Raw genomic sequence first — 25604 nt, 5'->3', positions numbered from 1 at the left:
TTTTTCAAGCCATCAATAGTCATTGCCAACCAACCAGTCCAGCTATAGTCAGCTGGCGGGCGGAGGAAGTAAGAAGAACCAGGGGAGTTTGATCCTCGCACATTTCTGTATGGCTCTTTCAAAAGCCGGCGGAGTTGGGAACTCAGCCTTTTCCCCTGTGGTTTCCTTTCAAACAAGTTTGAGGTCTAATGGGTTCTGCAGCCAGTCGAAGAGGTAGGATCTGGCTCCTCTGACCAATACATGTTAAAAAAGCGCACCCATCAAGTTACTGAATTCACTTGGGCCTGATAGGAGCTTGTGCTTGATGCGTTCCACAATAGCTGATGCTTGTTGTTTTTGATGGGACACTGATATGCTAAATCACTCCAAATCAAACTGTTTCAGAGTCACTTGTTTGAGCATCAGTAGTTATGACAATTCATGGCTGGATACAGATGAGCGATACGTGTTAGTTATACTCCGTAGTTAGAGGGAAAAAAAGCCCCCTCTCTTCATTTCTCGCGCGAAACCTTGATAAGGGAAGATCACGTGAGGGACGGAGTGCCGATAAAGGGTTTGAGTCATCGCAGCGATTCCCCCTCTTCAAGAGGAGATTCTGACGGGGACTGCTCGAGACATATTCTCTGGACACTCTGCTTCAGCTCAGTGACACAGAACGAAGTTATTTTGCTCAATTGCTTACCAATTGCATTCAGAAATGGCTGGGACAACTCTCCACCTCCGTGCGGAGGACAAGATCCTCGAGCACAGGTATGATCTTACTTCTCGTGTCTTTCGGCGAGCATACGATGGGAATCACTGCGTTGGGTTTCTCGATTGAGGCCCACCTAATGCTCCTCCAATTCCAAACCACCCAAGTCTAACAAATCTCGAGCTAGATCTGCACTCACTCCGTCAACTACTCGTGCTCTTATCGACGCCGGCTACAACATCAAGGTCGAGCGGTCACCTACCTCCGCTCTCCGCAAGCGAATTTTTCCGGACGAGGAATTTGAGAAGGCTGGCGCCGAATTGGTTGCCGAAGGAAGCTGGGTTAATGCACCCAAGGATTCAATCATCGTGGGTTTGAAGGAGCTTGATGAGACCAAAGATTTCCCATTGGTGCACGACCACGTCACATTCGCCCATTGCTTCAAGAACCAAGGAGGTTGGGAGAAGGCTTTGGGAAGGTGGAGTCGTGGTGGGGGTGTTTTATATGATTTGGAATTTCTGCAGGTTTGAGCTCCTGGTGCCGCGGCCTACGAGGGCTTTCTGGCAAGGCCGCAGGGCTAACGCTCCATATTACAGGATGACTCGGGTCGAAGAGTAGCTGCTTTTGGTTATCATGCTGGCTTTGCCGGTGCTGCGCTTTCATTGAAGACCTGGGCCTGGCAGCTCGAGCACCCGGATGGCACCCCACTTCCAGGTGTCGACGAATTCACCGGCGGGAAAGGTTACTATGTCAATGAGGATGAGATGGTCAATCAGATCCGTGCCGATATTGAAAGGGGAGCTAAGATTGCGGGTCGCAAGCCACGAGTCCTGATTATCGGTGCATTGGGTCGTTGCGGAAGGTGAACCGACCCATTTGGACATCGCTTGAAGTAAAAGCATAGCACTAACACGTCCAATAGAGGAGCCGTCGATGCATGTGTCAAGGCAGGTTGCGAGGATATCCTCCGATGGGATATGGCAGAAACGGCGAAGGGCGGTCCTTTCACCGAAATTGTCGAATCCGACATGTATGTGCTATCAGTGGGAGAATAGACGTGCTGGATTGCTGACGGCGGACAGCTTCATCAACTGCATTTATCTCACTAGCAAGATCCCTTCATTTGTCGATGAGGAGAGTCTCAAGAGCCCGAATCGTAAGCTCTCTGTTGTGTGTGACGTGGTATGTACTCCTCCCGCCAATTTTGGGCGCAAGGGCGCTAACCCAGCGGGATTTATAGAGCTGTGATACCACTAATCCCAACAATCCTATTGTAAGTCCTGATTATCTGTGTAACTCATACAGGCCTTGAGCTAACTGTTTGCTTTCTAGCCCATTTACAACGTAAACACCGTATGTACATCTACTTTCATTTATTCCTAAACTCCAGCTGATCGACTTGCCCAACAGACTTTCGATAAACCTACCCTGCAGCTTAATTACACCAATCCTCCTCTCAGCGTGATATGTAAGTGTGGCTTCTGCTCAAGCTTATGCTATTTGCATTACTTTTCTCCTCCAAAATGGAGACGCAAGAGGCTAAATCCGGATTTTCAACAGCAATCGACCACCTTCCAAGCCTTCTCCCAGCCGAGTCATCCGAGGCCTTCTCCACAGATCTCCTACCGTCCATGCTCGAGATCAAGAACCGGACCTCCCACCCCGTCTGGCAACGGGCGGAGAAGCTATACAGAGAGAAGGTGCAAACATTACCCGCCGAGTTGCAAAAGGTAGAAGTTTAGATCGTTGCTTCTTTTTGGTATATTTGATACAAAAGGAGAATGCATGGATTGCATAGATGGCACCTGTTGGGTATTTCGGGGTATAAAATTAAAGATGACATAATAGATGGCGGAAAACGATGTTAGGAGATTCCATGGGTATAGGCTCATTCTACAAAAATATGCTGGTATCAGTTTAAAAGTTCGAAACTTCTTCAATCCAAAGGGCCAGGAGATCGACTTTGTACGGTGACCTCTTTCGTAGTTTCACTCGCTTCTCTATCGGTCGACGCTCCAACTCCGAGCGGTGAAAGTCAATGATTAGGGCCCGTTGTAGCTCATCATTCCACAAAACGTTTCCATGACGAAAGTCCTTATGTATAACTCCCAAAGCTCGAATTTCTCTGTTAGACCTCCTGATCTCGCGAGTCAACGCCTCGGAGTGCTCGAGCTTAGTTGTATCCTTACCACCCCAGGCCATGAGCAGCATGTGGCGTATCTGTCCGCCCCCATGTAGAAAGTAGACCATTCTCAGATCGACCGCTCCAAGAAACACAGGGACTGCAGACCCCTGAGCCCTTTTTGAGGATGCGGTATACATCTGCTTCGCGAGAGACCTCATTCCAGCGGAGGGACGTCGTCCCCCTTCCAACCACTGTATAGCCATATGTAGCGCAGGTGATTTTGAACGGTGCTCCAAATGCACCACAGTCTCCAAATGATGTGCACTTGTGATCAAGATTTTCATCCAGCTGTTCCTTGAGCAGCTGTACCAGGCAATCTGCGGTAATAAGATGATGCTTGCCCTCTCGGCCTCGTCGGTGAAGCTCCACATTAGGGCATTGGCCATCTAGCATGCGGCTATGTTTAAGGCCGAGTAGACACTTTTGTGTGCAAAATTGTTCTGCATGGTGGTTCTGTTGCTTACGGTGGGTGTGTCTTGACCGTGGCGGTTGCTGAGTGGGAGGGGATGAGTGTGATCTGGCTGAGGTTCCGCTTGCGTCTGGGTGGTGCTTGGTTCAAGTCGGTGTCCGATGAATCAGTGGGTTCTGAGTCGTATGCGGTTGCCTCAGGTGCACAGCCTGCCTAGGACCGCGTACGAGCTCGCCGTCAAAGGGGAAGATGGAAAATATTCTGAGCCTGGGGGGGGTTTCCTAAAGCTCCTCCTCCGGGATTTGAGCTCGGGCATAGTCGAAATCTATTTCCCACACGTGCAGCTGCTGAATTGCATCGTTGCGCTACTGAATATCCCGAGGACGCAAAGGAGAACTCATTAGACGTAGGCACAAGACCCGAGCGATAGCTGTCTTCGGCTCCTGCAAAGCCTGCTCATCTCCAGTATCGACTTCCATATTGGGTTCGCAGAGATAGAAGTAAACGTCGCGGGATCATCATGGCGCACATGAAGAAGGATAAGGGCGAAACCATTTATTATATAGGAATAGTCGAGGCCTTCATGGATCATCACATGATATTCTTGGGCCAAAACTGCTCCAGTTAACTGTTCAGCATTATATTTTAATTTCTCAGCGGGGTCAGTTGGAACTGCTTCCCGTTGAACGACCTCCTCCCAGAATTCCATTGGGCGGAGCCCTACCCGAATATATTCCACTGGGAGCTTGTGGGGAGGCTTAAGCTCCCCTGTGGTGATCAGAGTGTTAGTGCTATTATCCAGGCGATGGACGCAGAACTGATCGGGAGTAGGCTGGCTTTTGCACCCGATATATCTGAATCAAGCTTATCCAAGGTATTTGCGTGATTTTCGAACTGGATCCCATCTCCCAGCGAGAATTCGCTTCGAGCATTTGGGATTTTACACAGCTCCGCAATCACATCATGCACATGGTCTTGCACGCCGAATCGCTCGTAACTTTCGAGGCCCTTTTCGCTGGCTAGTAGCCGGCGATGAAACAAACACCCCAAGGCCCTCCAATACGATAATAGGTGAAAATATCCGCGGTGCATCTGCCTCAGATGCGCGGAAGTAATTGCGAACGGTATCGTACACGTCTTGCTGCCTTGCTGGGCAGCCCGTCCAAAGACGAAGCCGTGTAGGGCAAAGTTTTCCCGTGGGCATTGTCGACGAAGCCTTTGTAGAGCGGGGTGCCTGTGCAACCCTTAATGACCGAGACGATGAATCATGACAGGTTTGAAGATATTTGTCAAAGGTTGTAAGATGTGTGCGCTCGATTTCTCTGAAGAAAAGAGCTTTGTAGTCTGGTGAATTGTTTCCTGCCATCTGGGGCCGTTTGCTGTTTAATTTTCAACCAGGACTATCAACTGCTACAAAAACACCGCTCTTGGGGGATGTTATGCTGTGGTTGGCCTCTCACAACCAGCCTGTGGCGTTGTAGGTCTTTGGCAGCAGTTTGAGAGCAGCTGCTGGACAGCAGGCCTACAGCCAGCATCAGTGTCCGACCAGAGAGATCTCCTTGATATACAGTATATCATCAGCATCCTAATAGTAGTTGCTAATGTGCAGATTCAGATTCAAAAAGAAATGTGGTCAAGAATTGCTGAAGAAATGCAGATACCTTGGAGGGCTGCAGCGCCAATGCATTGGCAAATGAGGAAGAGTGAAATGGCACACTGAGCAGAGGTGAGACTATTCTCTTTTATCACCCCCACCACAACCACAGGCAACATTTTACCAGAGAAACAAGTCTACTGTAGTATAGGCCAGCTGACCACCGGCATTCCAGCAGATTCACCACCTCCCAATCATCTAAAAATATGGGCCAAAGCAAGACGACCTGGCAGTGGTCGCAATCTGTAGCAACAGAAAACGGGATCAAGGGGCGTAGATATAGGGCTCGAGTTTTACATCCCTTTCGGAAGAGCACAATGCTCCGCTCCTTGGATCCCAAAAGCTTTAATGGCAAGAGAAACATTACAAAATCAAAAAGGGAAACATGGGGCGAAACAAAGTGACAATGCGCTTTACATGGTAAGCCGGCTGTATCTCAATGTCATACATTGTAATCTGTTCGGACAATGCTGCTTTCTGGGCTGTATGTACTTGCTGCCCCCCGCCCCTCTCCGGAGTGACATGGGTCTCCTGCTGCGAATCAGCATTTCAGCGGAAGATGCCCTGCATTCTAGGCATTCAAACTCTCCGATTGCTGAAGCCCTCGTACAAATTAACCGAACTAGTTTCGTGCCCACCAGGGGCGCGTCCAGTCAAAAATGCAGACGTTCTCCTCTCTTGTGCAAAAACCGGTCTCAAATTTAACTATATACATACATACGTACACACATGCACCGCCCTTATCACATCGTGAGAATCATTTGACCTGTCACATCTATAGGTACGCTAACCCGAGTCATTCGCCTGGCGGCTTGAGCAAGTGACACGACAGTGTACTGAAAAAGATGCTTTCTTAAAACTGCATCTGCTCTCTGATTTCCGGGGAGTTCAAGAACATGCACCGCTCGCGAAGTTTCTGTGCGCGGATAGCTGGCTTTGCCCGACGGCCATCCCACGGCGATAAACCTGCCGACGGGCCTCCAGCCACATAAATACTCGTGTTGTTACCTCTCGCGAATGCTTTTTCCCATCCTTTCAAAGTCTCCTTTCCCCGAACGGACGGACGGCCGACACTGGCGAAGGATGACCAAGACCGTGAAGCTTCGATCGCAAGACGGCGGTCAGAGTCGACCGGGTCGAAAGGGTATCCGGGAATGTCATAGTGAGAAATGTTGCCAAATACGTATGCGAACTCAGATGTGTGGATCGCACCGAGGCCGGGGCTGCCTATCGCAGCCAGGATTGGGGCGACAAGAGTCTGGTTGAAGTCATACAAGTAAACGTCGATATCTTTCCGCGCCAAATTCTCTCCATACCAGATTGGCATGCATGTCATGATGATATCTCTGAACATTCTGGCCGAACGGTAGAACTGCGCAGTGCGGTTAGCCGTTGGATCGTCAGAGAAATCGGAGCTCGGATAAAGCTCAAGTAATGACTTGACCGAGTCATCCGTCATCGCAGGGAGATAGCTGGAGACAAAGTTGAATGTATCCTCTTCCGTATAAATTTCCTGGGGTGTGTAATACGTGACATCTTCCTCGGTCCATCCAATCATTGTCCTCACTTTCGCGAAGCGACCTTCGGAAACGAGAGTTGACGGTGCATCTGGTAGAAAATCACCGTCTACCGTCGGCAGCCAGGAGTCTCCAATATTGTTGGAGATGTCGGCCACGTGGACCTCGATAGACTTATTCAATAGGGGCTCCGTGTCAAAGTCACGCAGACAAGCAATGGTTTCTGGGGAGTGCAGATCGGTGGTATTGCAGCCAGTGGCGCCGGCGACCAGCTTCATTTCATTGATAGTGAAGTCACCGGTAATTCCGGGTTCGAGAGCCTGGCTCTGACAAATGCCCTGTTGGAACGGTACCGGCTTTGTGCCACCATATGCCATGGTGTGGAGGCCAACCGCAAGGCCTAAGTCGATGTCAGCAACCGCCAGAAAAAGGAAGAAAATGAAACATCGCCAGGTTTGTACCTCCGGAAGATTGGCCGAATATTGTAACTTTCGATGGATCCCCTCCAAAAACCTCGATGTTGTCGCGAACCCACTCGAAAGCCAGTCGCTGGTCCCTTAGACCGGCGTTGGTCGACTTTTCCTCTCTAAGAGCATCTGAGATGGCGAACCCGAACACTGTTGTATATATATTAGCATCACACCGTTTTTGCTGAAGTCATGCTGTTCTGATAAACGTACATCCCAAGCGGTAATTGATCGAGACATGAATGATGGGCATCTCATTTTTCATAGACTCCAGAATCATTCCATCCGGTTCGTAGGAGAGGTCGGCATTTGAGCCAGTCCAGAAACTACCTGATAGGCAAGTTAGTCAACATTCCCACCCAACCAACTCGGCATAAAACTGCTTGCCTCCGTGGATGTAAATCATAACGGGTAACTTGGAGTCGGACGACAAGCCCGGGGGTCGAACAATATTCAAATTAAGGCAGTCTTCAGAGATATCGAAGATATTTGACAACGTCAAGGGAAAGTTTGGATTGCCGGTCTCCTGGGGACAGGCGGGCCCGAATGATCTGGCCATGATCGTCGATCCTTCCTCGGGCACATATGGCCGAGGGGGCTTGAACCTGTGCTCGCCGCTCGTGTCCTGGCCATATGGGATGTTCAGAAAGACATCGAGACCATTCCTCGATATCCCTTCGTAAGTGACCTGGGTCTCAGGATCCGTCACGCGCGGGCTGGCTGCCGCGTTGGCCGCCACGGTCAACGCCAGGAGTAGAGCGGACTTCATAGTGCCGCAGAAGCAGAGCAATTGAAAAACGTACGTCCGGAAGAAATGGGCTCTATGAGAGAGCACATTCATATATATATCGAGCACTCGGTACTCTGGACCTTGGTTAATTTACCATTGCATGAACCTGTCCGTGTTACATCGCCTCCGCGGGGAGTCCTCTGGGAAGTTCTGCATGGGTTCCACTGTCGGGAGAAAGGATTGGCGGCCAACCCAACTCCCGTCTCCTGGGGCTGAAAGTGCACGCCATACTCAATGGAGCAGGTCAACAGTTCAGCGTGGATATTCATTGGTGCGGCATGGGGTTTCTGGAAAACAGGACAGCCGACAGGGCCCAAGGATGCAGCTGCAGGGCAAGCGAGGGAAAATCCCCAGCCGCTGACAACTGGCGATTTGCGACGCATCCTCCCCCCAACACCCCGGTCAGCCAAACGGTCCTTGACGGTTAGTTACTTAGGCTTCACTTGCGGCATCAAACCCCAGAAGGAAGGAGAATGGGATAAGACGGAAATGGAGATAGAGACGACATGAGCGTAAAGTTGAGTTTCTCAGTGGGATCCGGAGTAGTCAACTCGTCGACTCGGTGTCAAAGTGGGGGTGACAAAAGCGGTCAAGATTTCGCGCGGGACACATTTGAGCGCAACAAATGGTAGTTAGTTAACTGCCATGCACATCGAATATCTATCGAGTCCACTGGTAGTTGGCGCTGGGCCTGGAAGACGAGGAAAATTGAAGTTGCAAGATGCCGCTCGGGAGGGTTGTTTCGAAGACATTCCGATACATTCGAGTCAAGGGTTCACATTATAGCGCCAGGGGTCAATTCGACGACCAAGATCATACGCGAAGTCAAATAATTCCCGGAATCCAAAAAAAAAAAAAAAAAAAAAAAAAAAAAGAAGGGTTCAAATCGCATCAACTCCTACCCTCTCATTTTCAGCGCTACGGGCAGGGAATTCTATGAGGCCCTCCATTCCCCAAGTAGACATCATGGGAGAAGCCTCGCATGTTTCTTTCTACTCAGCGTCAGATTTTCTCCTTTGTGAGCGGTTACCGCTGCCAACTATTTCAATACGTAGTAGTTACCCTACAGTACGGAAGGAAAGATCAGTGGTTCAAGAGAATGTAAAACAGCGTCCTTTGGATATAGCGCCAAAACATGTATACCTATCCATATTGATATGGCCTTGATAAAATAGAAGCTATGTAGTCGCATGTAAATGTAGTCGGATCCCCAAGATATGTGATAATTGTCAACGGATAAGTTTAACATCCTCAATTGTTGAGTCTAACATAATTTCCTAACGCAATAGTTAGCCTTTACCTGTCACACAAATGCACTCAACGGGGCGGGTAAACGATGTTAAGACATACCAGGAAATTGTCCAACCTTTCCGTTTATTCTTCCCGTCCACCACTCATTCTCGTTATTCGTCCTGGACACAATTTCAATGACATCTCCTGTGATGAAACTCAAGTCTCCCACTGCCTGTGCTTCATAGTCATACAGCGCCGTCACAGTCTCGACTTGCGCGGCCGCGAATTTAGCTGGCTTGGGCCTTGGTGGTGGTGGAGCAGGCTTCGCTTTCGCGGCAGCAGCAAGGGTGCCGTTCCCAAAGGTACCCGATGCGGAGCTTCCGATTAGGGGGGATGTAGTATGCGCAGAGTATGGAGGAGGAGGATTTTCTGATCCGCTCGCGGTTCGTCGGGAAGGGTATGTTTTTGACTCCGCAGCTAGCTTATCCTTTCCGCCGCCGGGTGTGAATTTTGAGCCCGGCCGTCGGCCGCCTGTGGTTTTGAAATGGACTATTGATAACTGCTCAGTACGCTCTTTGACGTCCCCCCGTTTCCTCTCGTATGCCTCCTCCACATCCGACGTGAGGTCGAAGTAACCAATGTTCAACCCTTGCATCTTCTCATGAAGTGTGTAAAAGACATTGAGCTGCATATAATAAAATGACTGGAAAAGGGGCTTGATAAACTCCGCCTCCAACGCAAATAGCTTCGGTAGCTCGTCTTTCAAGAGGTCGTTGTAATAATTGAATTCTTGCGTCGCCTGCTCGACATCATTCTCTGCCCTATAGAGCGCCTTTTCATCTTTTAACGATTTATCCTTCTTGTCCTGGAGCTTTTTTAATGAGGCGCGATGACGGTCATAATCCAGCTGTTTATGCTGTCGCTTCACGGCAACCTTCCGAATGACCTTGATGATCTCCAGCAGCTGGTCGGCGGGACTGATGATTCGAGATTCGATCAACTCGAGCTCGGGTTGCAACGTTGTCAATAGCTCCCTCACGATGGACTCGTATTCCTCACAAGCTTGGATGCCCTCCGGGTTCCCCTCGGGTACTAGCGTAGTCGGATCGGAAGCTCGCCCGGAAATAGGCTTATACAGTTCGGCAATAGCTTTGGAGAACTCGATCTGGTGGTTTAACATGCCTATAAAGTCCCAGCTTTCACATTAGTAAACAAGAACAATCAGCCAGGCTACAGCAATTTGAGCGCCTAAGCGGGGGTGGGGGTTGAAAAAGAAAAAAACAGGCGGAAGGTTCGGAATACCAGTAATTGCGTCGAAATACTTTTTCGACTCATCGTGCAGTTTCTTTGTCTCCTTCTCGAGTTCTTGAAACCTCCGCTCGGCGTCTATATATACAGGGTCCTTTGTATTCTCGCCGAGGTTGAACCTGGCCTTGAAGGTCTGAGGAGCTCGTGCAAAGCTCTTCTGTATTCCCTTCAAACTCATCGCAGGAACTCCAAGCGTACTCTATATATCTGCAACCACCGGGAGAGTGTGGTTTAACGGTTCGCGATTGACGTAAATAGACCAGGGGTAATTAGGAGCGTTCTGCACCGCGGGGAAACTCGATCGCTGAACCGCTTGGATGTGATCGAATTAGTAGGGGGTTTCTTCGGTTGAAACATTCAGGAAAGCATACCTGACGGACGACACGGAATTAGCGCATAGAGAATCAATATTACTCTTCACAAACTACAGTGATAGCAAGAACAGCATCGATCCGTGGCGAAAACGATTGTTTCAAAAGAGTGTTTCCCTCCCCGGCGCTCTTTATGTGGCTGACGCTGTCCGGCGATCGTCACTGGTGTGGCTGAGAGCCAAGCCATCGGTTCTTCGACCGAATTGGACTAGCGCGATCTACCCGGCGCACCGACGTGTGGCTGTGAGACAAGCTCCGAGCCTAACGCCACAGACGCTGTTGTGCTTCTGGTACGGACCACGCTACATACCTGCTTCGACGGGGACGATTCCGCCTACAAAACGGGCATCCTCTCCTAATCAATTCGGGGAGCGAGGGTGTGTCTCCTAGCCTACGTCATCTACCCTTGTCAGTCCTAACGTCAGAGTAGGGCTGACGATACGGAGTAACAGATCTGCCGTTCTTCCCCGCACCGTCATACCAAGCCTAGGACTCGGCTGTCCATGAAAGGAGGATCGTCACTTGACGTTTCATCCCTGATCAGATCTCCGGAACAATCCGATAGGTGGGCTAGTACCAGTTCTGAGATCCCAGACCAACTTCTTGCATCTTGGTGAAATCCGTCATAACAATCATATGTCCTGCCTGAAATGGGCTAAGACGGGGAGGGGAGAGAGGTAGTGTGTAGTGCACATCAATGCTCGCTAAATTTTAAGTTTGGCTTGTGAACCAGGAATCTTGCACTGAAATGGGTAGCTGATAGCTCAGCATCAACATTTTCATCTGAGATGGGAGGCTAATGATTTCAAAGATATCGTCGTTGAAGACTTTATATACATCACAACAACCTGAGCATATTAGAGCAAGTCATGTACAGACATAAAAGACTATCACTGATAGATTGCTATTCGCAAAGCTCCAGACTGCTGGTAGCATCCGTCCCCTGATGGGATAGATTGCGGGCGGGAAACATGAATGATCATGCCGCTTGCGCCTCACGGTTCTGTTCTTTTTTCTTATAGTTCTCAATAACGTCGGCGTCAACCTCTTCCTCAAAGACATTGACGTGTGTGGATGCAAATTTCCTCGCGCTTACCCCGCGCTCAAACAGGAGATCCAACTCAGCGAACGACCTACCTTGGGGTTCCGGAATCCGGAAGTAAGTATAGATGATGCAGAGGAAGCAGCTACCGCCCCAGAAGAAGCCAGCATAGTTACCCCAGCCCCAGGCGCTAGGGTTAAGCATGTACGGAGTCAGCACGTTGCAGATGATGGCCACGATATTGTACACGTTTCGACCCAGCACGACGGTCTTGATCTGCAGTCGTCTCGTGGAAAGTTCCGAAACGAGTGAGTAGCAAACGGTTCCAACGGAGAGTTGGTAGAACAAGGCCCAAATTATCATCATGCTGCCGGTAGCTAGGGATCCTTGGTCTCGGTGCGCCTCCGGGACAAGTCCAAGGAAACCCATGATAAGGAGCATGCTACAGAGACCGCAGAGACCATAAAGATAAAGCGATCTACGGCCCACGCCAAGAGTCATTAAAAACCAGGCCCCGAAGACTCCGACCATGTTGATGGCATACTGGCCCATAGCAAAAGAATATGCGTGTCTGGTCTCCAAGCCAGCCTGCTGAAGGAAGTACGTGGAGTAGTTTGAGAATGAATTGCCGCTCAGGTTCTGGATAGCCCACACCATGCAGACAATCTCAGTGCGGCGCAAATCGATACCCTTGAAACAGTCCCAGTAGCTGGCTCCCGCCGTTATTTTCTCTTCCAATGCCGTTGTGTGCACCATCATGGCAATCGTTTCGTCCGCGTTGAAGTCAGTTTCCCGGTTCAAGCTAGTTAGGCGTAGGAGGGACCGCTTTGCATCCTTAACTCGGCCCTTCCGGACAAGCCACCAGGGTGATTCAGGAGCCAGCGCTATTCCAATGCAAAGGGGAAGCGGCCACATCCATTGAAGACCATACGGAATCCGATATGCCCACTCGTCGTTTCGGTTAAGCATAGATTTGATCACTCCGATACCAATGAGCTGCCCAAGGCCCCAGCAGAAATTGACGTACGTTGTGAGATATCCCCGTAATGCGACAGGACAGACTTCGGATGCATATGTAATAGTAAGGGTTTGGAAGACGCCCCATGGAATCCCGCACAAGATCTCAGCCGCAAGTAGGGTCTGTACGTTCTGCGCAGTAAAAAAGAGCGATATAAAGGCGGTTAGGAAAACAAGACACGAGATGATGGTTTTGCGGTAACCAAAGCGTTCCGACGCCCAGCCATTAAGGAACAGCCCGAAGATCTCGCCGACAGCCGCACCGTTGCTGAGACCGGCTTGCCACTGAAATGAAACGAAATGTTGGCCATCTGTGTTCTCTAGATTATCAAGTAAAGACAAAACGGCGAGGACCATAAAACGAGGGCAATAGGCAAAGCATAACATACCGGTGCTGGAACCTGGTAGGTCCCATCTGGCAATTGCACTCCGTACTTCCGGTTGAACTGGGGAAAAGCATAAAAGTTGCCGACCAGGCTGATGTCGTAGCCCTCCATGACGATGCACGTTGAAATGAGGATGCTCCACCCAACGGCCTTCGGATAGAGCTTGATACCTTGGAGTAAGGTCATCTTGTGTTCCTTATCAGTTGCTGACTTCGCGTTTTCAAAGAGCTTTTCCGTCGACATGGTAGGAACTCCATAGTACTCCCTATCCGCCGACCCAACCGAATCCACCCGCACCGGCTCAATGCCATCGACTTCTTTCTCCGACATCTCGACAGGCGGGTAGGAAAGAAAAGAAAAGAAAAGAAAAGAAGAGAAATCTCGTTCGCGATCAGCGTACCGGGAAACAATACTCGTGTGATAGCGGTTGTGGCCTTTTTCGAGCGCAACGGTCGAGATCAGGCGGAACCTCTCGTGCCGGGAAGACGTTCGACTTTATTGCTCACGATACTTAGCCGGAGGTGGTGGGGGACGGGAGGGATCTTATGTACGACGCCGGGCAAATGACCACTTTGACTGGAAAGTCAAATTCTCGCGATCACAGAAAGGAACAGAAACGAGCGGAAACCACAAGCTAAGCTCAACCCCACAAAAGCTGCTTCTATCATTGGCCCGCCAGCCAAATTGAGTTGGCTTTTCCATCGACGAGAATCATCTTCCCCTGGCTTCGCAGCAATCAAGCTCAACTGGGGGGAGGAGTTCGTTAACTACCACTAACCAGTCTCCCACCAGAGCAGCATGCTTTGAGGTTTGTATAGTTAGAGTACCTACTTAGTTAAGATCACTATAACTACGGAGTAGTTACATTGGTATTCAGCCTTACGAGACTGCCATGAGCTTGGAGCTGTTGGAGTCTTCAAATTAGGTGTGAAGATGTCCTCGAGCTTGCTCTTCACTCCACAAAACAAGGGAATCAGAAAATAAGAACATTTAACACAATGGCTAGCCAAGGATAATGACATGCCAACTGCGGCACCCCATAGTTACATCCCGCACGGTGATGAATAGCTGACCAGAGTTGATTCCAGGTCTTGGTTCCAATTTCAAATGAACTTAGTGGGGTTCAGGGAGCAGAGCACACTGGTTCTGGCTTGTCCCCTTCGATGAATGTATTTAGGAAGATAGTTACGGAGTGGTTCAAACAAACTCCGAAACAATTCTTTAGTGCGAAACTGGCTTTGACCCTTGCCTCAAATAGTTTAAAAGCCGAACCATAATCTTTCTATAGGTTTCCACGTGGAAATCTGGAAGCAGATTTCAGAATGTAAATAATCCAGTAAACGACCGTCTGGCAAGTCGCCGGCCGGGGTTTGATTGATTTGATCTTGTCATTCTTGCTGTCCCAGCTCCCGGTCATTATTCTATATACTCAGTACAAAGGAGATGATTGGAAATGACCGTGTTTGAGCTCGTCCCTCAGAGCACGGTGTGCTTTTTTGTGACCATGTACCACAGATGATGATTTCATAATGTTAAGGAATCTGGGACAGGCGTGGCATTCGAAGGATTGGCTGAACATCACTGGCTGGGGATTAAATCCAGTCGATGGGAAAGACACATGATTTATAGGGAAACACGAAGAAACCAAGGTACCAATCCTGCCAAAGTTTACCAAGCAAGTCTTCATGCTCTCCATGGGTGCCTTTACCATGGTTCAGTTTGGCACTCTACCCTTTCCCAGCAGATTCTCACAATATTCCTCCAAAACATTGACAATTTGAGTTGCCTGGCTGTAGGCTTGAAAAGGGCTGAATGGTCACCTGTGGGGTGGATGAGCCGCTCGCCATAAGTTCTTGGTATCAATTGATACCTTGAGGCTTGCTGAGTAACTAGCTAAAAACTCATTGGAAGAACAAAGTTATATCCCCGTGGTTGTACTCCGTACGGAGTAGGGATAATTCGAGAGTTTGTTTTCGACAGGGTGAGGTACCCGCCGGGGCCGCCCGCCAAGATCTGGTCTAGCCCCCGACCGACTTAGTTAACTAACTACTTAACCCTTGTGAGACACTGGACAGGAGCCTCTCCTGTGTCCAGGAACGTTGCGCCGAAGCAGATCAGTATACGGTGTGGACTGCACAGCCTTCATCTAAAACGCTGCGCTGTACGGAGTACTTTGTACAACACGGGATTTTGTCCTGAAATAGATTTAGATGCAGCTCTCCTGTTTCTGCAATTATTCAGAACTCCAATACAATCTAGGTCCATCAAGATACCGGTGCCGCTTGCATACAAGTCGGTCTTTGATGAGATTGCGCAGCCTCCGTCACACAAGCAGTGATAAGGGCTTCCCCACCACCCATGCCGTCTCTCCCTAGTATTCTGGGAAGCAGGGGGTGTTGTGCTTTGAGGCTGTGGGTTACAAGGCTCTACCAGCAAGTCGTGCTTATACCAAGAAGCAGCCAAATGCTCGACTTTAGATCCTCGAACGCTGAGAACTCTTTGGTCCTCGTGTTTCCTGTTCCTTTCTTCTTTCTTCTTTCTCCATTTTCAAACTCTGGACTAATTTGCTCACAATGAGTAGCCAACAGTCGGGAGGGGCGAATGCTGAGCCCATGCTTGGAATTGTCCTCGAAGAACCCACTCCAACACAGACAAGGGACCGCCCAGCTCAGAAAAGGCCGCCCAGCTCAACCCCTCGGAATCAAATCACTACTCACCGATCGGGTTCTCCAAATGCAGGTCGCATTATCTGTGGTGTGATCAGCGCCACGGTTCTCATCATAGGAGCCATTGTCGCCATCGTATCAAAGGTTTCTCGCCTCAATTCTGACAACTCTACGCGCTCACTATCCTCCATGTCGGGCTCGACGTACTATCGCCGCTTCGCAGACCCAAATTCCCCAGTGATAAGCTGTGGCAGCACACGCCTAGAGGCACTATCCCGCAATTGCCAATTCGATGTCTCAGCCGCCGCGTGGATCCCACCTCTCTGCTACGATCCTGACCTCGCTCGTGCTTCACAATCTGCAAACCCCACCTTGGCTCCGCTTGGTGGCTCAGAATCTTTCCCATGGTGGTCAGATGCCAACGGCACATTGCCAATACGACAGGATAAGCTACAGAGCTTGGACAGCATGGTGGCATATACGTGGGAGAAGTTTCACGTCACAAGCTGCTTATATAATTGGCAGCGGCTTCTCAAAACAACAGAGCGTGTGAGAAAAGGTGAAAGAAATGTATGGGTGCAGGATGAGGTGGTTTCGATGCGGAATATTGCGCATTGCATTGAAATAATTGCGAATCAGGAAGTGAAGGTAGATGCAAAGACAGAAGTAAAATTTGCATTTGGGAAGTGTACAAGGTTGGATCCCACTGCATAAGAGCTTTGACAGATAGCAGAACGTGTGGAATCTTGTTTTCTTTTTTCCCTTCTTCTTCCTTTTTTTCCCCCTCTTTGCATTCCTATCTTCCCTCCCCTCTGCGGCTTGTGTTGTTTCTAGCTAATTTTTGATATCCTCAAAGTCTTTGTACTGTACTAAAGTCCATTAATGAGCCATTCACACACTACAGTAGGACTCTGAGGAGCTTATCGACATTGGTACGAACAGCGTTTGCAAGTTCGTCGAGAGTGGTTGGTCATGGTGATTAACTTGTCGGGCGGTTCAAAACTTTGACATCATGCTCGATCAGTTGTAGTGTATAAAATGATGATGTCCAACCAAATAGAGATTGGCACCCACTACGGAGTACGGAGTGGTTAACTTTCATTCCGGCCGGCTTGGTTGTGGAGCCTACCAATGGGAACTTTCCCCAGGTTCGGAGAGCGCTTACGAGCAGCCAGAGGAGAGCATACGAACCCCCCAACCGACAAACTCTTCTCCTTGTCATGTCCACAGCGATGTTCAGGAAATCTTCTCAACGAATTATCCAATTGAATAGTTATACATTGCCACTACACAGGCAAAGAATAAGATGCTTTTCAATTCTCTTCTCTCGGGGCAGGGATGCGCGAATTCGAACTCCAGGATTGTATCTCGAAAAGCCGGATGGAACTGGTAGGTCATGTACTAATACCCTTTCACACGCCCTTTGTATACATTTCTCACTTCTTGTCAGAGGAACAGGCTACAGAAGAGGACATTTTCAGATACAGTTGTCACCGATGACTGTAAGTTTCTGATTCTGGTTTCATATTCTTGATTTTGAGTTTTAGCGGAGAGGGAACTTTCGCGCCATTATAAGTTTTAACCTTCAAAAACTTCTTGACATTGCTGTTAATGCTGCTGATGATGGCGCACAGAGCTGTCAGTACCAATTTATTCTTTTTTGTTTACGGCGAATGTGACGCGTACTAAGCCATCCTATAGGTACAAAGGTGTTAAAATGCGTTGAAGGGCTCCATAATAAGGCTCTCCTTTTGACAATGACAATGGCAAGGAAGTGTTTGCAAAACTTCCAAACCCCAATGCCGGTCCTGCCCGATATGTGACAGCATCAGAAGTCGCCACAAGGGAATTTGTCAGTCACCTGTTTAAATCAAGCTAACGATCTGACCACATGTTATTAGCTCGGTGAAGTTGTAAACCTGCCAGTCCCTCGGGCTTTCGCATGGTCGTGTGATCCAGCGAACCCAGTTGGAGCCGAGTACATTATTGAGGAGAAAGCCCCTGGTACGAGGTTAGGGAGTATATGGCACCAGTGGCCTCGGGAATCCAAACTGTGTGTGATTGAGCAAATTGCTGATATTGAACACGCACTTACAACTATTAAATTCTCCAAACATGGCTGTCTTTATTTCAAGGAGGATTTACCAAATTCCTTTCGAGAAGAGAATGACACCCTGCTAGTTGAGCCATCCGGGCAGTCAGCTTGCCTAGACCGGTACGCTATCGGGCCTCTTTCAAGCGCGGACCTTTTGGTGTAGTGGCCGAGAAGATATGGGATTGGATAGAGGACCTTGTAAGTATAAGTTTTGTCTATAAAACAACATGTATCTACTTATTCACCAATGTCATGCAGGGCGACGACCTGAGAATTACGCCAGAGCTATGGGGAAAAAATGAAATGGCGTGGGTCAAAGAACACGCGTCTCCTTGAATGAACTACTATGTATCTCTCAAAGATCCTGAGCTCCCTGACCAGGCTCTTGCCCTTCTCTCAAAATACCTGGAAGCTACCCCTTATTTGGTACCTAGTGAACCTGAAGCCGCCGCAAATGTCCTCTGGCACCCCGATCTACATCTAGACAACATTTTCGTCGACCCAACAACGTGTAAGGTTACCAGCATAGTTGACTGGCAGAGCACTAGTATCGCGCCACTGTTTTACCAGTCCTGCGTACCTAGGATGTTCAGGCACGGCGGCCCAGTTCGAGAAGCTTGGGTGGTCCCATCAAGGCCGGGCAATTTCAATACCCTGAGCATGGAAGAGCAAACACGGGTCGATCAAGACCTAGAGAACGGAACGATCCACAAATATTACGAAGCAATAGTTTATAGACGCGCTCCTTACCACTGGAAGGTTAGTGGGGCAGCAGAGAGACATCCAACTCAAACGCAAGCCAACGAGGCTCGTGACTGGAGTCTGGGAGAATAGTGATCTCTTCTTTTTGTGTCAGAGTTTGATTGCTATTGCAGCCCTGTGGGACAGACTACGGCCTGCTGAGACGACAAAGTGTCCGATTGACTTTACACGGGATGAAGTAGCTCTTCACGCGAAAGAGGATGAAAAAATCGCTGGGATCGGAACTATGCTCAAACTATTTCAAGACCAGGGGGTTCTTCCGGTAGATGGGATGGTGGACCAGGAGGATTAAGAGGCGGCGAAGATCAATTGTCAGAAGTTCAAGGATATATTCGTCGGCCTGGCGAAGGACGAGGAAGAAAGAGAGCTATTCTCTAAGCTCTGGCCGTATCAGGACCAAGAATCCAAGTGAGCGATATAGCCTACACTAGTGATCACACACACAGAGTCTTTACTATCGATGTGTACGGAATAGCGCTGGAATTTGGCCACCCCGGCGGCTAATCATGGCCAAGCCGTTAATGGATGCCACAGTTTAGGAGATATCGAAGATGTTGGAGTAGCCTAACTTCTTGGCATTTCCCTTATGGCTACAGGTACTCCGTACTGAGTACTCCGAACAAGGTTGACCGAGCGACATAAGTCTATTGGCTGGGAAGTGGCTAGTTACATGGGAGCCTGCGATCATCAGTTGCTTGAGTTATGGAAGAGTAGTGACAATCAGAAGATGGCCATCCTAATCCAGAGACAACTGGTGCTGGAAGGCTCTACACCATGCCATAGCGCATGCTTCTGAAAGCAAAGTGGGTACTGTTTAGATTTTGTGCAGTCAGGCAGTCCGCGTTTTTGCCATGGTGCAGGGGAAAACTTCTGCACCTGAGCAACAGAGACCCTGATGTTTTCTATTTCCATTAGAATTCCGGGTGTGCATCTGGATGGTGTTTAGTATCAATGCCATCGGCCACTTAGCTAGTTGACAAAAGGTGTGAAGCATTTTTCGTGCTGGCAAGTCGATTGTCGTCAAGAACCTGTCATGAGATGATACTTTCACAGCTGGAGGTTTCAGCTGAGAAAAGCTGAACTTCAGCCCAAAGAGCGCATTTCATCGGAGCGATTGTGATTTGCGATCTGTTGGTAATCCACATTAATAATCACGCTGGGTTCGGCATCCTTTCCGGCTTTCGGAACAGCGACAACCAGGACCAACTTAATCAAACCAATTTCAAACACATGCTGTGATACAAGAGTCGGAACCACCTTGCGTGATCATTAGCTGAATAACAGAAAACCAGCCTCTGCGAAACTGAACCACCACACGCCGAAAAGATGGCTGTTTGGCGATTGTATCACACATCTCGAGTTGCTCGCCCGAGAAGCTCTGCGGGCTCAACTTTAGCCGTCGGACACTCCCGAACCGGCAACGCTCAACAACGAACTGCTCCGCGCTCAGGGGAATCGCTTGGAAAGATGAATAATCGGCGGAACGGCGGGTTCCGCTCTCTTCACCCCACCAAGGTTATATCATGCGTCGCGATACCCCGATGAGATAAATACGTCTCTTCACCCTCACTATCCCGGTTTGATACATCGCCCAAGCAGCAGATTCTATCTCGAGAATATAACATTTTTTGCCTCAATTAACACGTATCCTTACATACCAGCATCACAATGGTTCTCAAACTCCACGGCTCTCCTGTGTCAACATGCACCAAGCGTGTGGCCATGGTGCTCCACGAGAAGAACGTGCCGTTCGAATTCCATCCCGTCGACCTCGCCAAGGGGGAACAAAAGGCTCCTGAATTCATCTCGCGTCAGCCGTTCGGCCAGGTTCCCTACATAGTACGTCGCAGCGGATTACGAAGGGCTCTCTCGATGAGAATTTGGACTGTTCTAACACAGAGAGATCAATAGGACGATGACGGCTTTATCCTTTACGAAAGCCGCGCGATTTCGGAGTACATCGCTACAAAATATGCCGACCAAGGCACACCACTGGTCCCAAAGGACATCAAGGATTACGCTCTCTTCCGGCAAGGTGCTTCAATTGAAACATCCCACTTCGATCCTCATGCTTCGAAACTCGCATACGAAAGATTCATTAAACCGTGAGTACAAGGCTGGGCCCCTAAAAAGCAAGATCGGCCAAAGCGCATCTGATTGCTGACGATTTCTCTCCTTAAATCGCGCAGTATTTACGGCTTGCAAACCAGCGAGGAAGCCGCGAAGCAAGCTGAAGACCTTCTTAATGCAAAATTAGATGTATACGAACAAATCCTCAGCAAACAGAAATACATTAGCGGAAACGTATGTCACCCAGACTCCCGTTTGCAGTCGAGGTCTCCTTCGTCGTGTTGATACCTTGCTCTCTAGGCCCTCACGCTTGCCGACTTATTCCACCTGCCATATGGTGCGTTGCTCGCTCTTTGTAAATGCGACGCCATTGAGAAAAGACCTGCGGTTGCCAAGTAAGTGGAAATGAACCGGACGTTGACAGTGCAACAGCCATTCCTAACCACAATGCATTTTAGATGGTTCAATGAGCTCGTTTCTCGTCCATCTTGGCAAGCTGTTCAGGGAGGTGTAAAGGGAACAGCTTGACTCTGCCCGGTGTCAATAGTCTTCCAACCAAAGATGTAAACGTTCGGCCGCAATTAGGTCCCGGGTTATCACGCCATCACTGTCGGGGATTTTCTACTCCAATATCCCTTAATAGATATCTGTGGTTATAACAGAAGAGTTAATATGACAATCCAAATAAATCTGCAGATTGCTCCTCCTGATAGCTTTTTGCACCCCGTACTCCGTAGACTCTGCTCAGAATCCCGGGCGAGGGCGGCCGAAGCTTGCGGATGTTTGTTTGGTTTGCATCGGACGGACGGACATAGGGGCTTCCAAATCAGGAATAGTGCACGGATCAGATAAAACCGGCAGAATTTGCCGCACAATTTGTCAGCAGCTGGCCGCCTTTTATCAGATCCAGCCTATTTTTTAATTTTAACTTCACACCCACCACCTCTTCAACCATTCTCCCTATTTCCCTCTCTTCCATTTCTTTCCATTGCATTCCTCTCTGCATCTCCAGTGCATTGAGATTCATCTGCCGAGATGTCAAATCTGGCACCCCAGGCCCTCAGGCAGGCCTCTAGAGCTTGTTCGAGACGACTATCCTCATCGACAGGTTTATTGAGGCCTCTTTGCGGCCCTGGTACCAACGCAGCTCTCCATCACAGTTCCTGGCGCAGTTATGTGTCCGAGAGCAAGGCCCAGACCACCGCTGACGCCGCCATCAAGGCTGAGCAACGATTGTTCACAGAGCAGACCACCCTTAAACCTAATAGCGTGCAGGTACCCGGAGCTACAGTGACTGGAGATACCCCAACGAGTCCGAATGCTGGGATATTGAAGCAAGCCACGGTAATGGACCAAGGTACACGCCCGATCTACCTTGATATGCAAGCAACTACCCCAACAGATCCTCGGGTTCTCGATGCGATGCTTCCGTTCCTCACCGGTCTCTACGGAAATCCCCACTCGAGAACACACGCATATGGCTGGGAAACGGAGAAGGCGACCGAGCAAGCTCGAGAATATGTTGCGAACCTTATTGGCGCCGATGCGAAGGAGATTATCTTCACCAGTGGTGCAACCGAGAGTAATAATATGAGCATCAAGGGCGTGGCAAGGTTTTTCGGTCGGTCCGGGAAGAAGAAGCATATCATCACCACGCAGACAGAGCATAAATGCGTGCTCGATAGTTGTCGGCACTTACAGGACGAAGGTTTTGAGGTGACGTATCTACCCGTCCAGAGTAATGGATTGATCAGATTGGAGGACCTCGAGGCTGCGATTCGCCCGGACACTGCATTGGTCAGCATAATGACCGTCAACAATGAGATCGGTGTTATCCAACCAATGAAGGAGATCGGCGCTCTCTGCAGATCTAAGAAGGTTTTCTTCCATACCGACGCTGCTCAGGCAGTCGGTAAGATCCCGGTGGACGTCAATGCCTGGAACGTGGACTTGATGTCGATATCCAGCCATAAGATCTATGGCCCGAAGGGAATTGGGGCCTGCTACGTTCGACGCAGACCAAGAGTTCGCATCGATCCTATCATCAGCGGTGGTGGACAGGAGCGTGGTCTTCGCAGTGGAACCCTCGCTCCACATCTCGTTGTTGGCTTTGGCGAGGCCTGCCGCGTTGCGAAAGAAGATATGAAGGTGAGACACCATTTCATTTTATATTAACTTCACGTACACCTTTTCCTGAAATGATTAAACGCTTTAATATGCATGGCTTTCTGAAAAGCGGTGGATGAGCAGCACGATTTTCGTGTTTCCACCGTTTTGTGATTTACATAGCAGGGGTTATGATATTCATCGGGATTCACACTACTTAGAATAAAACTTGCTTTCTGTGGCTTTGTCCAAGGCGCCTTCGGCTAACGACGCTCTTATACAGTACGATGCAAAGCATATCGAACGACTCTCAAAGAAGCTCGTTGACGGTCTCCTGGCCATGGAGCACACTACGCTCAACGGTGATCCGGAGCGTCACTATCCCGGCTGCGTCAACGTCTCCTTCGCGTACGTAGAAGGTGAATCGCTTCTCATGGCATTGAAGGACATTGCGTTGTCTTCGGGCAGTGCTTGTACCTCTGCCTCTCTAGAGCCAAGCTACGTGCTCAGAGCGCTTGGGAACAGTGACGAGAGCGCACACAGCAGTATTCGATTTGGCATTGGTCGGTTCACGACCGATGACGAGATCGATTACGTGTTGAATGCGGTCCAGCAGAGAGTGAAGTTCCTCCGCGACCTGAGCCCTCTGTGGGAGCTGGTCCAGGAGGGCATAGACCTAAATACAATCGAATGGAGCCAGCATTAAACCTTCGATCTTCTACTGCTGACAGGTCCTCTTCGAAGACAACCTCCGCCAGTCTGTCGATTCAACAGCGTAACGACGGGCCATAAAAAAAATTTCTCCCCGTATCCTATTACCGCCCACCGCCTTGACTTAGAGTGAAACATGATCACTCTCTGGTGTTCTAGCACTCATGGGCGTCCGGACTTATCTTCTTCACTATCCAATCGCGGCACCTAATTTTGTGGCGAGCATCGAATGTATTTATAACGAACTTTCCTTTTTCCTTTTTTTTTTGTTTTTCGTTTTTTTCCATCTTTCTGTCCTGAAAAGAGTTTGCGGCTGATCCGTGGAAAAAATTGAACCAGGATGGATACGGTGCTTCGGAAAGGGATTGGCTGCGTTGCTTCAATTGTCGCGGCCCCGAATATTATATTATTATTATTATTATTATTATTTTTTTTTAAAGGGCGTTCGAGAGAAAGGCCATTGCTCGCTTGGTAGTAGGACACGAGCAACAAAGGATGATGGATGATACCTCGACAAATGGTTCCATACCCACTGTACATAGTTACACATCTGATGACTTCTGTATGATAACTTTTGATAATCCACCTTCGGGCTTCTTTGCCTTGAACACTTTTGATGTTGGGGTACATCAACTCACGGGTTATGCACTCCGTACCGATTCGCTATACGCATCATAGCCTAGCCGGAGCTCCGTGGTCTCGACAATGCGCAACGTGTGGCCCAGGAGGGTTCAGCGCACTGCCTTTTTTTTTTTTTGTTTTTTTGGCCTGGAATTCCCCAGCTGCGAACGCAACCTTGTGTGATTAACTTTGTGTGTGTTTTCTATCAGTACAAAGTAGAGAGAGGCATTGCGAGCTGGGTTTGTTACGATAGCCTTTGAGATATTGCCTTTCTAACCAGTTACAAAAATATATATTTCCACAGCGAGGGAGGAAAAGGCTGCGTCATCACGAGCTGTGTGACGAGCCGGTGAGGTCAGTGTTTTTTTGTCCCCGGCAACAAATACCCGGGGCGACGAGCCAGCTCCCCTCCATGGAAGAAAGAGTTGTTAAAATATTCGCCACTCAGCTTGCGGATATCAAGACGTTTGGGGGGCTGCTGTGCCGGCGTTTTAATCCACGCGCCCCAGCTGCTTTGAATCACCGGGGCGGCGGTCGGTTGCGTGTCGGCTGGTTGACTGGTTGGTGGTTTGACTTGACTTGTGTATGAGTGCTCCGGAGGTTGGTTGGACTGAATCATCGCGTGCCTGGATTACGCTGGACAAACTACGGAGTACTCCGTAGCTACTACATATCATGGAGAGAACAAAAAGAAAATACGTAAACATTAACTAGTTTATTGGTGGTGACGTCCGGCCATGCAACACTATGTATTCAATAGATTTTGAGGGTTGCACGCATGGCAGCGGGTATTTTGGCTAAACAAATCACTAGTTAGTTAACCAGTACTCTGTAGTACTCACCAACGGACCAGCCAGCCAGCCAGCCAGCCAGCCAGTCAGTCAGTCAGTCAGTTAACAATAACAACAAGATAAAACTTACCGCCTTGAGGATGGGCCTCGTGAGTTCGTTCGACCGTGCACAGCAGCAGGGTGGTGGTACACTTGGGTTTTACTAACCAACCCACGGCCGTTGCTCGGTCTCTCTCTCTCGATGCCAGCCGCTGAAGCAGCCGTCGGTAGCCCCGTCTTGCCGCCACGTCGAGTCGTTTTCGCCCGCAGCGGGAAACTCTCAGCGTCATCAGAAAAGCTCCGACTTTGCACGAAAACCCTCCGTGATCGGTTGGCAAGTTCCAACCAGGAATGACGGCAAAAAAAGGCTAACTAACTGATACTCGCGAGTGGGTTGGACGGCGGAAGTCTATTCCTCCCCCAACGAACAAGCTGTTTGGAAGGGCAAACCGGCTCGCTGCTGTGCGAACGACCTTGATCGGGCTTGAGGATCTTTTTGTCTCTGTGTTGCCAAGGAGATGTTGTTGTTGAATCTCTCAAAACGTCACTTGGTCCAGGCCCGTCTCACACACACACACCCCTGGTTACGTCGGCGGCTTTTAGGGGGGAGGGTTAGAGCGTAAGGATACTCCGTAGCATTCCAGAAGGAAAAGAAAATTATTAAAAAAATCAG

At 49.3% G+C, this 25604-nt stretch overlaps 11 protein-coding genes across 11 annotated transcripts; 6 read left to right on the top strand and 5 right to left on the bottom strand.

Moving 5' to 3' along the window:
* Positions 1 to 624: 624 nt before the first annotated feature.
* On the top strand, positions 625 to 2659 carry CIMG_00116 (saccharopine dehydrogenase). Its single transcript, XM_001246344.2, has 9 exons — positions 625 to 750; positions 879 to 1215; positions 1288 to 1553; positions 1614 to 1721; positions 1774 to 1873; positions 1932 to 1964; positions 2024 to 2044; positions 2102 to 2159; positions 2252 to 2659. The coding sequence occupies exons 1-9, from the start codon at positions 698 to 700 to the stop codon at positions 2431 to 2433; spliced, it is 1158 nt and encodes a 385-aa protein (XP_001246345.1). The 5' UTR covers positions 625 to 697; the 3' UTR covers positions 2434 to 2659.
* CIMG_00117 (uncharacterized protein) lies at positions 2609 to 4651 on the bottom strand (the record flags this gene model as incomplete). The annotated part of the gene is made up of 7 exons (XM_001246345.2): positions 2609 to 2828; positions 2881 to 3273; positions 3341 to 3498; positions 3624 to 3650; positions 3815 to 4053; positions 4131 to 4293; positions 4349 to 4651. The coding sequence occupies 7 exons, from the start codon at positions 4649 to 4651 to the stop codon at positions 2609 to 2611; spliced, it is 1503 nt and encodes a 500-aa protein (XP_001246346.2).
* A 718-nt stretch (positions 4652 to 5369) lies between these two features.
* On the bottom strand, positions 5370 to 7692 carry CIMG_00118 (uncharacterized protein; the record flags this gene model as incomplete). Its single annotated transcript, XM_001246346.2, has 4 exons — positions 5370 to 6856; positions 6918 to 7073; positions 7137 to 7249; positions 7283 to 7692. The coding sequence occupies 4 exons, from the start codon at positions 7690 to 7692 to the stop codon at positions 5793 to 5795; spliced, it is 1743 nt and encodes a 580-aa protein (XP_001246347.2). The 3' UTR covers positions 5370 to 5792.
* A 1360-nt stretch (positions 7693 to 9052) lies between these two features.
* On the bottom strand, positions 9053 to 11189 carry CIMG_00119 (BAR adaptor protein; the record flags this gene model as incomplete). Its single annotated transcript, XM_001246347.2, has 3 exons — positions 10626 to 11189; positions 10249 to 10566; positions 9053 to 10128 (listed from the first exon to the last, which is right to left on the bottom strand). The coding sequence occupies exons 2-3, from the start codon at positions 10430 to 10432 to the stop codon at positions 9053 to 9055; spliced, it is 1260 nt and encodes a 419-aa protein (XP_001246348.2). The 5' UTR covers positions 10433 to 10566; positions 10626 to 11189.
* A 415-nt stretch (positions 11190 to 11604) lies between these two features.
* CIMG_00121 (sugar porter (SP) family MFS transporter) lies at positions 11605 to 13400 on the bottom strand (the record flags this gene model as incomplete). Its single annotated transcript, XM_001246349.1, has 2 exons — positions 11605 to 12969; positions 13074 to 13400. The coding sequence occupies 2 exons, from the start codon at positions 13398 to 13400 to the stop codon at positions 11605 to 11607; spliced, it is 1692 nt and encodes a 563-aa protein (XP_001246350.1).
* A 2243-nt stretch (positions 13401 to 15643) lies between these two features.
* On the top strand, positions 15644 to 16450 carry CIMG_00122 (uncharacterized protein; the record flags this gene model as incomplete). The annotated part of the gene is made up of 1 exon (XM_001246350.1): positions 15644 to 16450. One exon carries the CDS (start codon positions 15644 to 15646, stop codon positions 16448 to 16450), a length of 807 nt encoding a protein of 268 aa, XP_001246351.1.
* A 782-nt stretch (positions 16451 to 17232) lies between these two features.
* CIMG_12902 (uncharacterized protein) lies at positions 17233 to 17994 on the top strand (the record flags this gene model as incomplete). Its single annotated transcript, XM_004445931.1, has 4 exons — positions 17233 to 17238; positions 17284 to 17374; positions 17479 to 17588; positions 17638 to 17994. The coding sequence occupies 4 exons, from the start codon at positions 17233 to 17235 to the stop codon at positions 17992 to 17994; spliced, it is 564 nt and encodes a 187-aa protein (XP_004445988.1).
* A 173-nt stretch (positions 17995 to 18167) lies between these two features.
* CIMG_12901 (uncharacterized protein) lies at positions 18168 to 18665 on the top strand (the record flags this gene model as incomplete). Its single annotated transcript, XM_001246351.1, has 1 exon — positions 18168 to 18665. The coding sequence occupies one exon, from the start codon at positions 18168 to 18170 to the stop codon at positions 18663 to 18665; it is 498 nt and encodes a 165-aa protein (XP_001246352.1).
* Positions 18666 to 19839: 1174 nt separating this feature from the next.
* On the top strand, positions 19840 to 21357 carry CIMG_00124 (glutathione S-transferase). Its single transcript, XM_001246352.2, has 6 exons — positions 19840 to 20170; positions 20255 to 20432; positions 20505 to 20698; positions 20783 to 20897; positions 20964 to 21058; positions 21122 to 21357. The coding sequence occupies exons 2-6, from the start codon at positions 20262 to 20264 to the stop codon at positions 21189 to 21191; spliced, it is 645 nt and encodes a 214-aa protein (XP_001246353.1). The 5' UTR covers positions 19840 to 20170; positions 20255 to 20261; the 3' UTR covers positions 21192 to 21357.
* A 259-nt stretch (positions 21358 to 21616) lies between these two features.
* On the top strand, positions 21617 to 24095 carry CIMG_00125 (cysteine desulfurase, mitochondrial). Its single transcript, XM_001246353.2, has 2 exons — positions 21617 to 22811; positions 23053 to 24095. Exons 1-2 carry the CDS (start codon positions 21699 to 21701, stop codon positions 23473 to 23475), a joined length of 1536 nt encoding a protein of 511 aa, XP_001246354.1. The 5' UTR covers positions 21617 to 21698; the 3' UTR covers positions 23476 to 24095.
* A 706-nt stretch (positions 24096 to 24801) lies between these two features.
* CIMG_10478 (uncharacterized protein) lies at positions 24802 to 25555 on the bottom strand. The gene is made up of 2 exons (XM_012358796.1): positions 25023 to 25555; positions 24802 to 24898 (listed from the first exon to the last, which is right to left on the bottom strand). The coding sequence occupies exons 1-2, from the start codon at positions 25219 to 25221 to the stop codon at positions 24855 to 24857; spliced, it is 243 nt and encodes an 80-aa protein (XP_012214219.1). The 5' UTR covers positions 25222 to 25555; the 3' UTR covers positions 24802 to 24854.
* Positions 25556 to 25604: the final 49 nt, after the last annotated feature.

This window comes from Coccidioides immitis (assembly GCF_000149335.2).
Source record: "Coccidioides immitis RS genomic scaffold supercont3.1, whole genome shotgun sequence".
NCBI classification, from domain to species: domain Eukaryota; kingdom Fungi; phylum Ascomycota; class Eurotiomycetes; order Onygenales; family Onygenaceae; genus Coccidioides; species Coccidioides immitis.
The sequence above is the reverse complement of the archived record's forward strand: the minus strand, read 5'-3'. Positions and strand labels throughout refer to the sequence as shown.

Excerpts from the sequence above, each read along its gene's own strand:
- CIMG_00125 (XM_001246353.2), top strand. The coding sequence starts at position 21,699 with ATGTCAAATCTGGCACCCCAGGCCCTCAGGCAGGCCTCTAGAGCTTGT. Across the intron at positions 22,812-23,052 it reads TTGCGAAAGAAGATATGAAG|TACGATGCAAAGCATATCGA; the intron begins GTGAGACACCAT and ends GCTCTTATACAG.
- CIMG_10478 (XM_012358796.1), bottom strand. The coding sequence starts at position 25,221 with ATGACGCTGAGAGTTTCCCGCTGCGGGCGAAAACGACTCGACGTGGCG. Across the intron at positions 24,899-25,022 it reads CGAGGCCCATCCTCAAGGCG|CCAAAATACCCGCTGCCATG; the intron begins GTAAGTTTTATC and ends TGATTTGTTTAG.
- CIMG_00116 (XM_001246344.2), top strand. The coding sequence starts at position 698 with ATGGCTGGGACAACTCTCCACCTCCGTGCGGAGGACAAGATCCTCGAG. Across the intron at positions 1,216-1,287 it reads ATGATTTGGAATTTCTGCAG|GATGACTCGGGTCGAAGAGT; the intron begins GTTTGAGCTCCT and ends TCCATATTACAG. Across the intron at positions 1,722-1,773 it reads GAAATTGTCGAATCCGACAT|CTTCATCAACTGCATTTATC; the intron begins GTATGTGCTATC and ends GACGGCGGACAG.
- CIMG_00124 (XM_001246352.2), top strand. The coding sequence starts at position 20,262 with ATGGTTCTCAAACTCCACGGCTCTCCTGTGTCAACATGCACCAAGCGT. Across the intron at positions 20,433-20,504 it reads TCGGCCAGGTTCCCTACATA|GACGATGACGGCTTTATCCT; the intron begins GTACGTCGCAGC and ends AGAGATCAATAG. Across the intron at positions 21,059-21,121 it reads AAAAGACCTGCGGTTGCCAA|ATGGTTCAATGAGCTCGTTT; the intron begins GTAAGTGGAAAT and ends AATGCATTTTAG.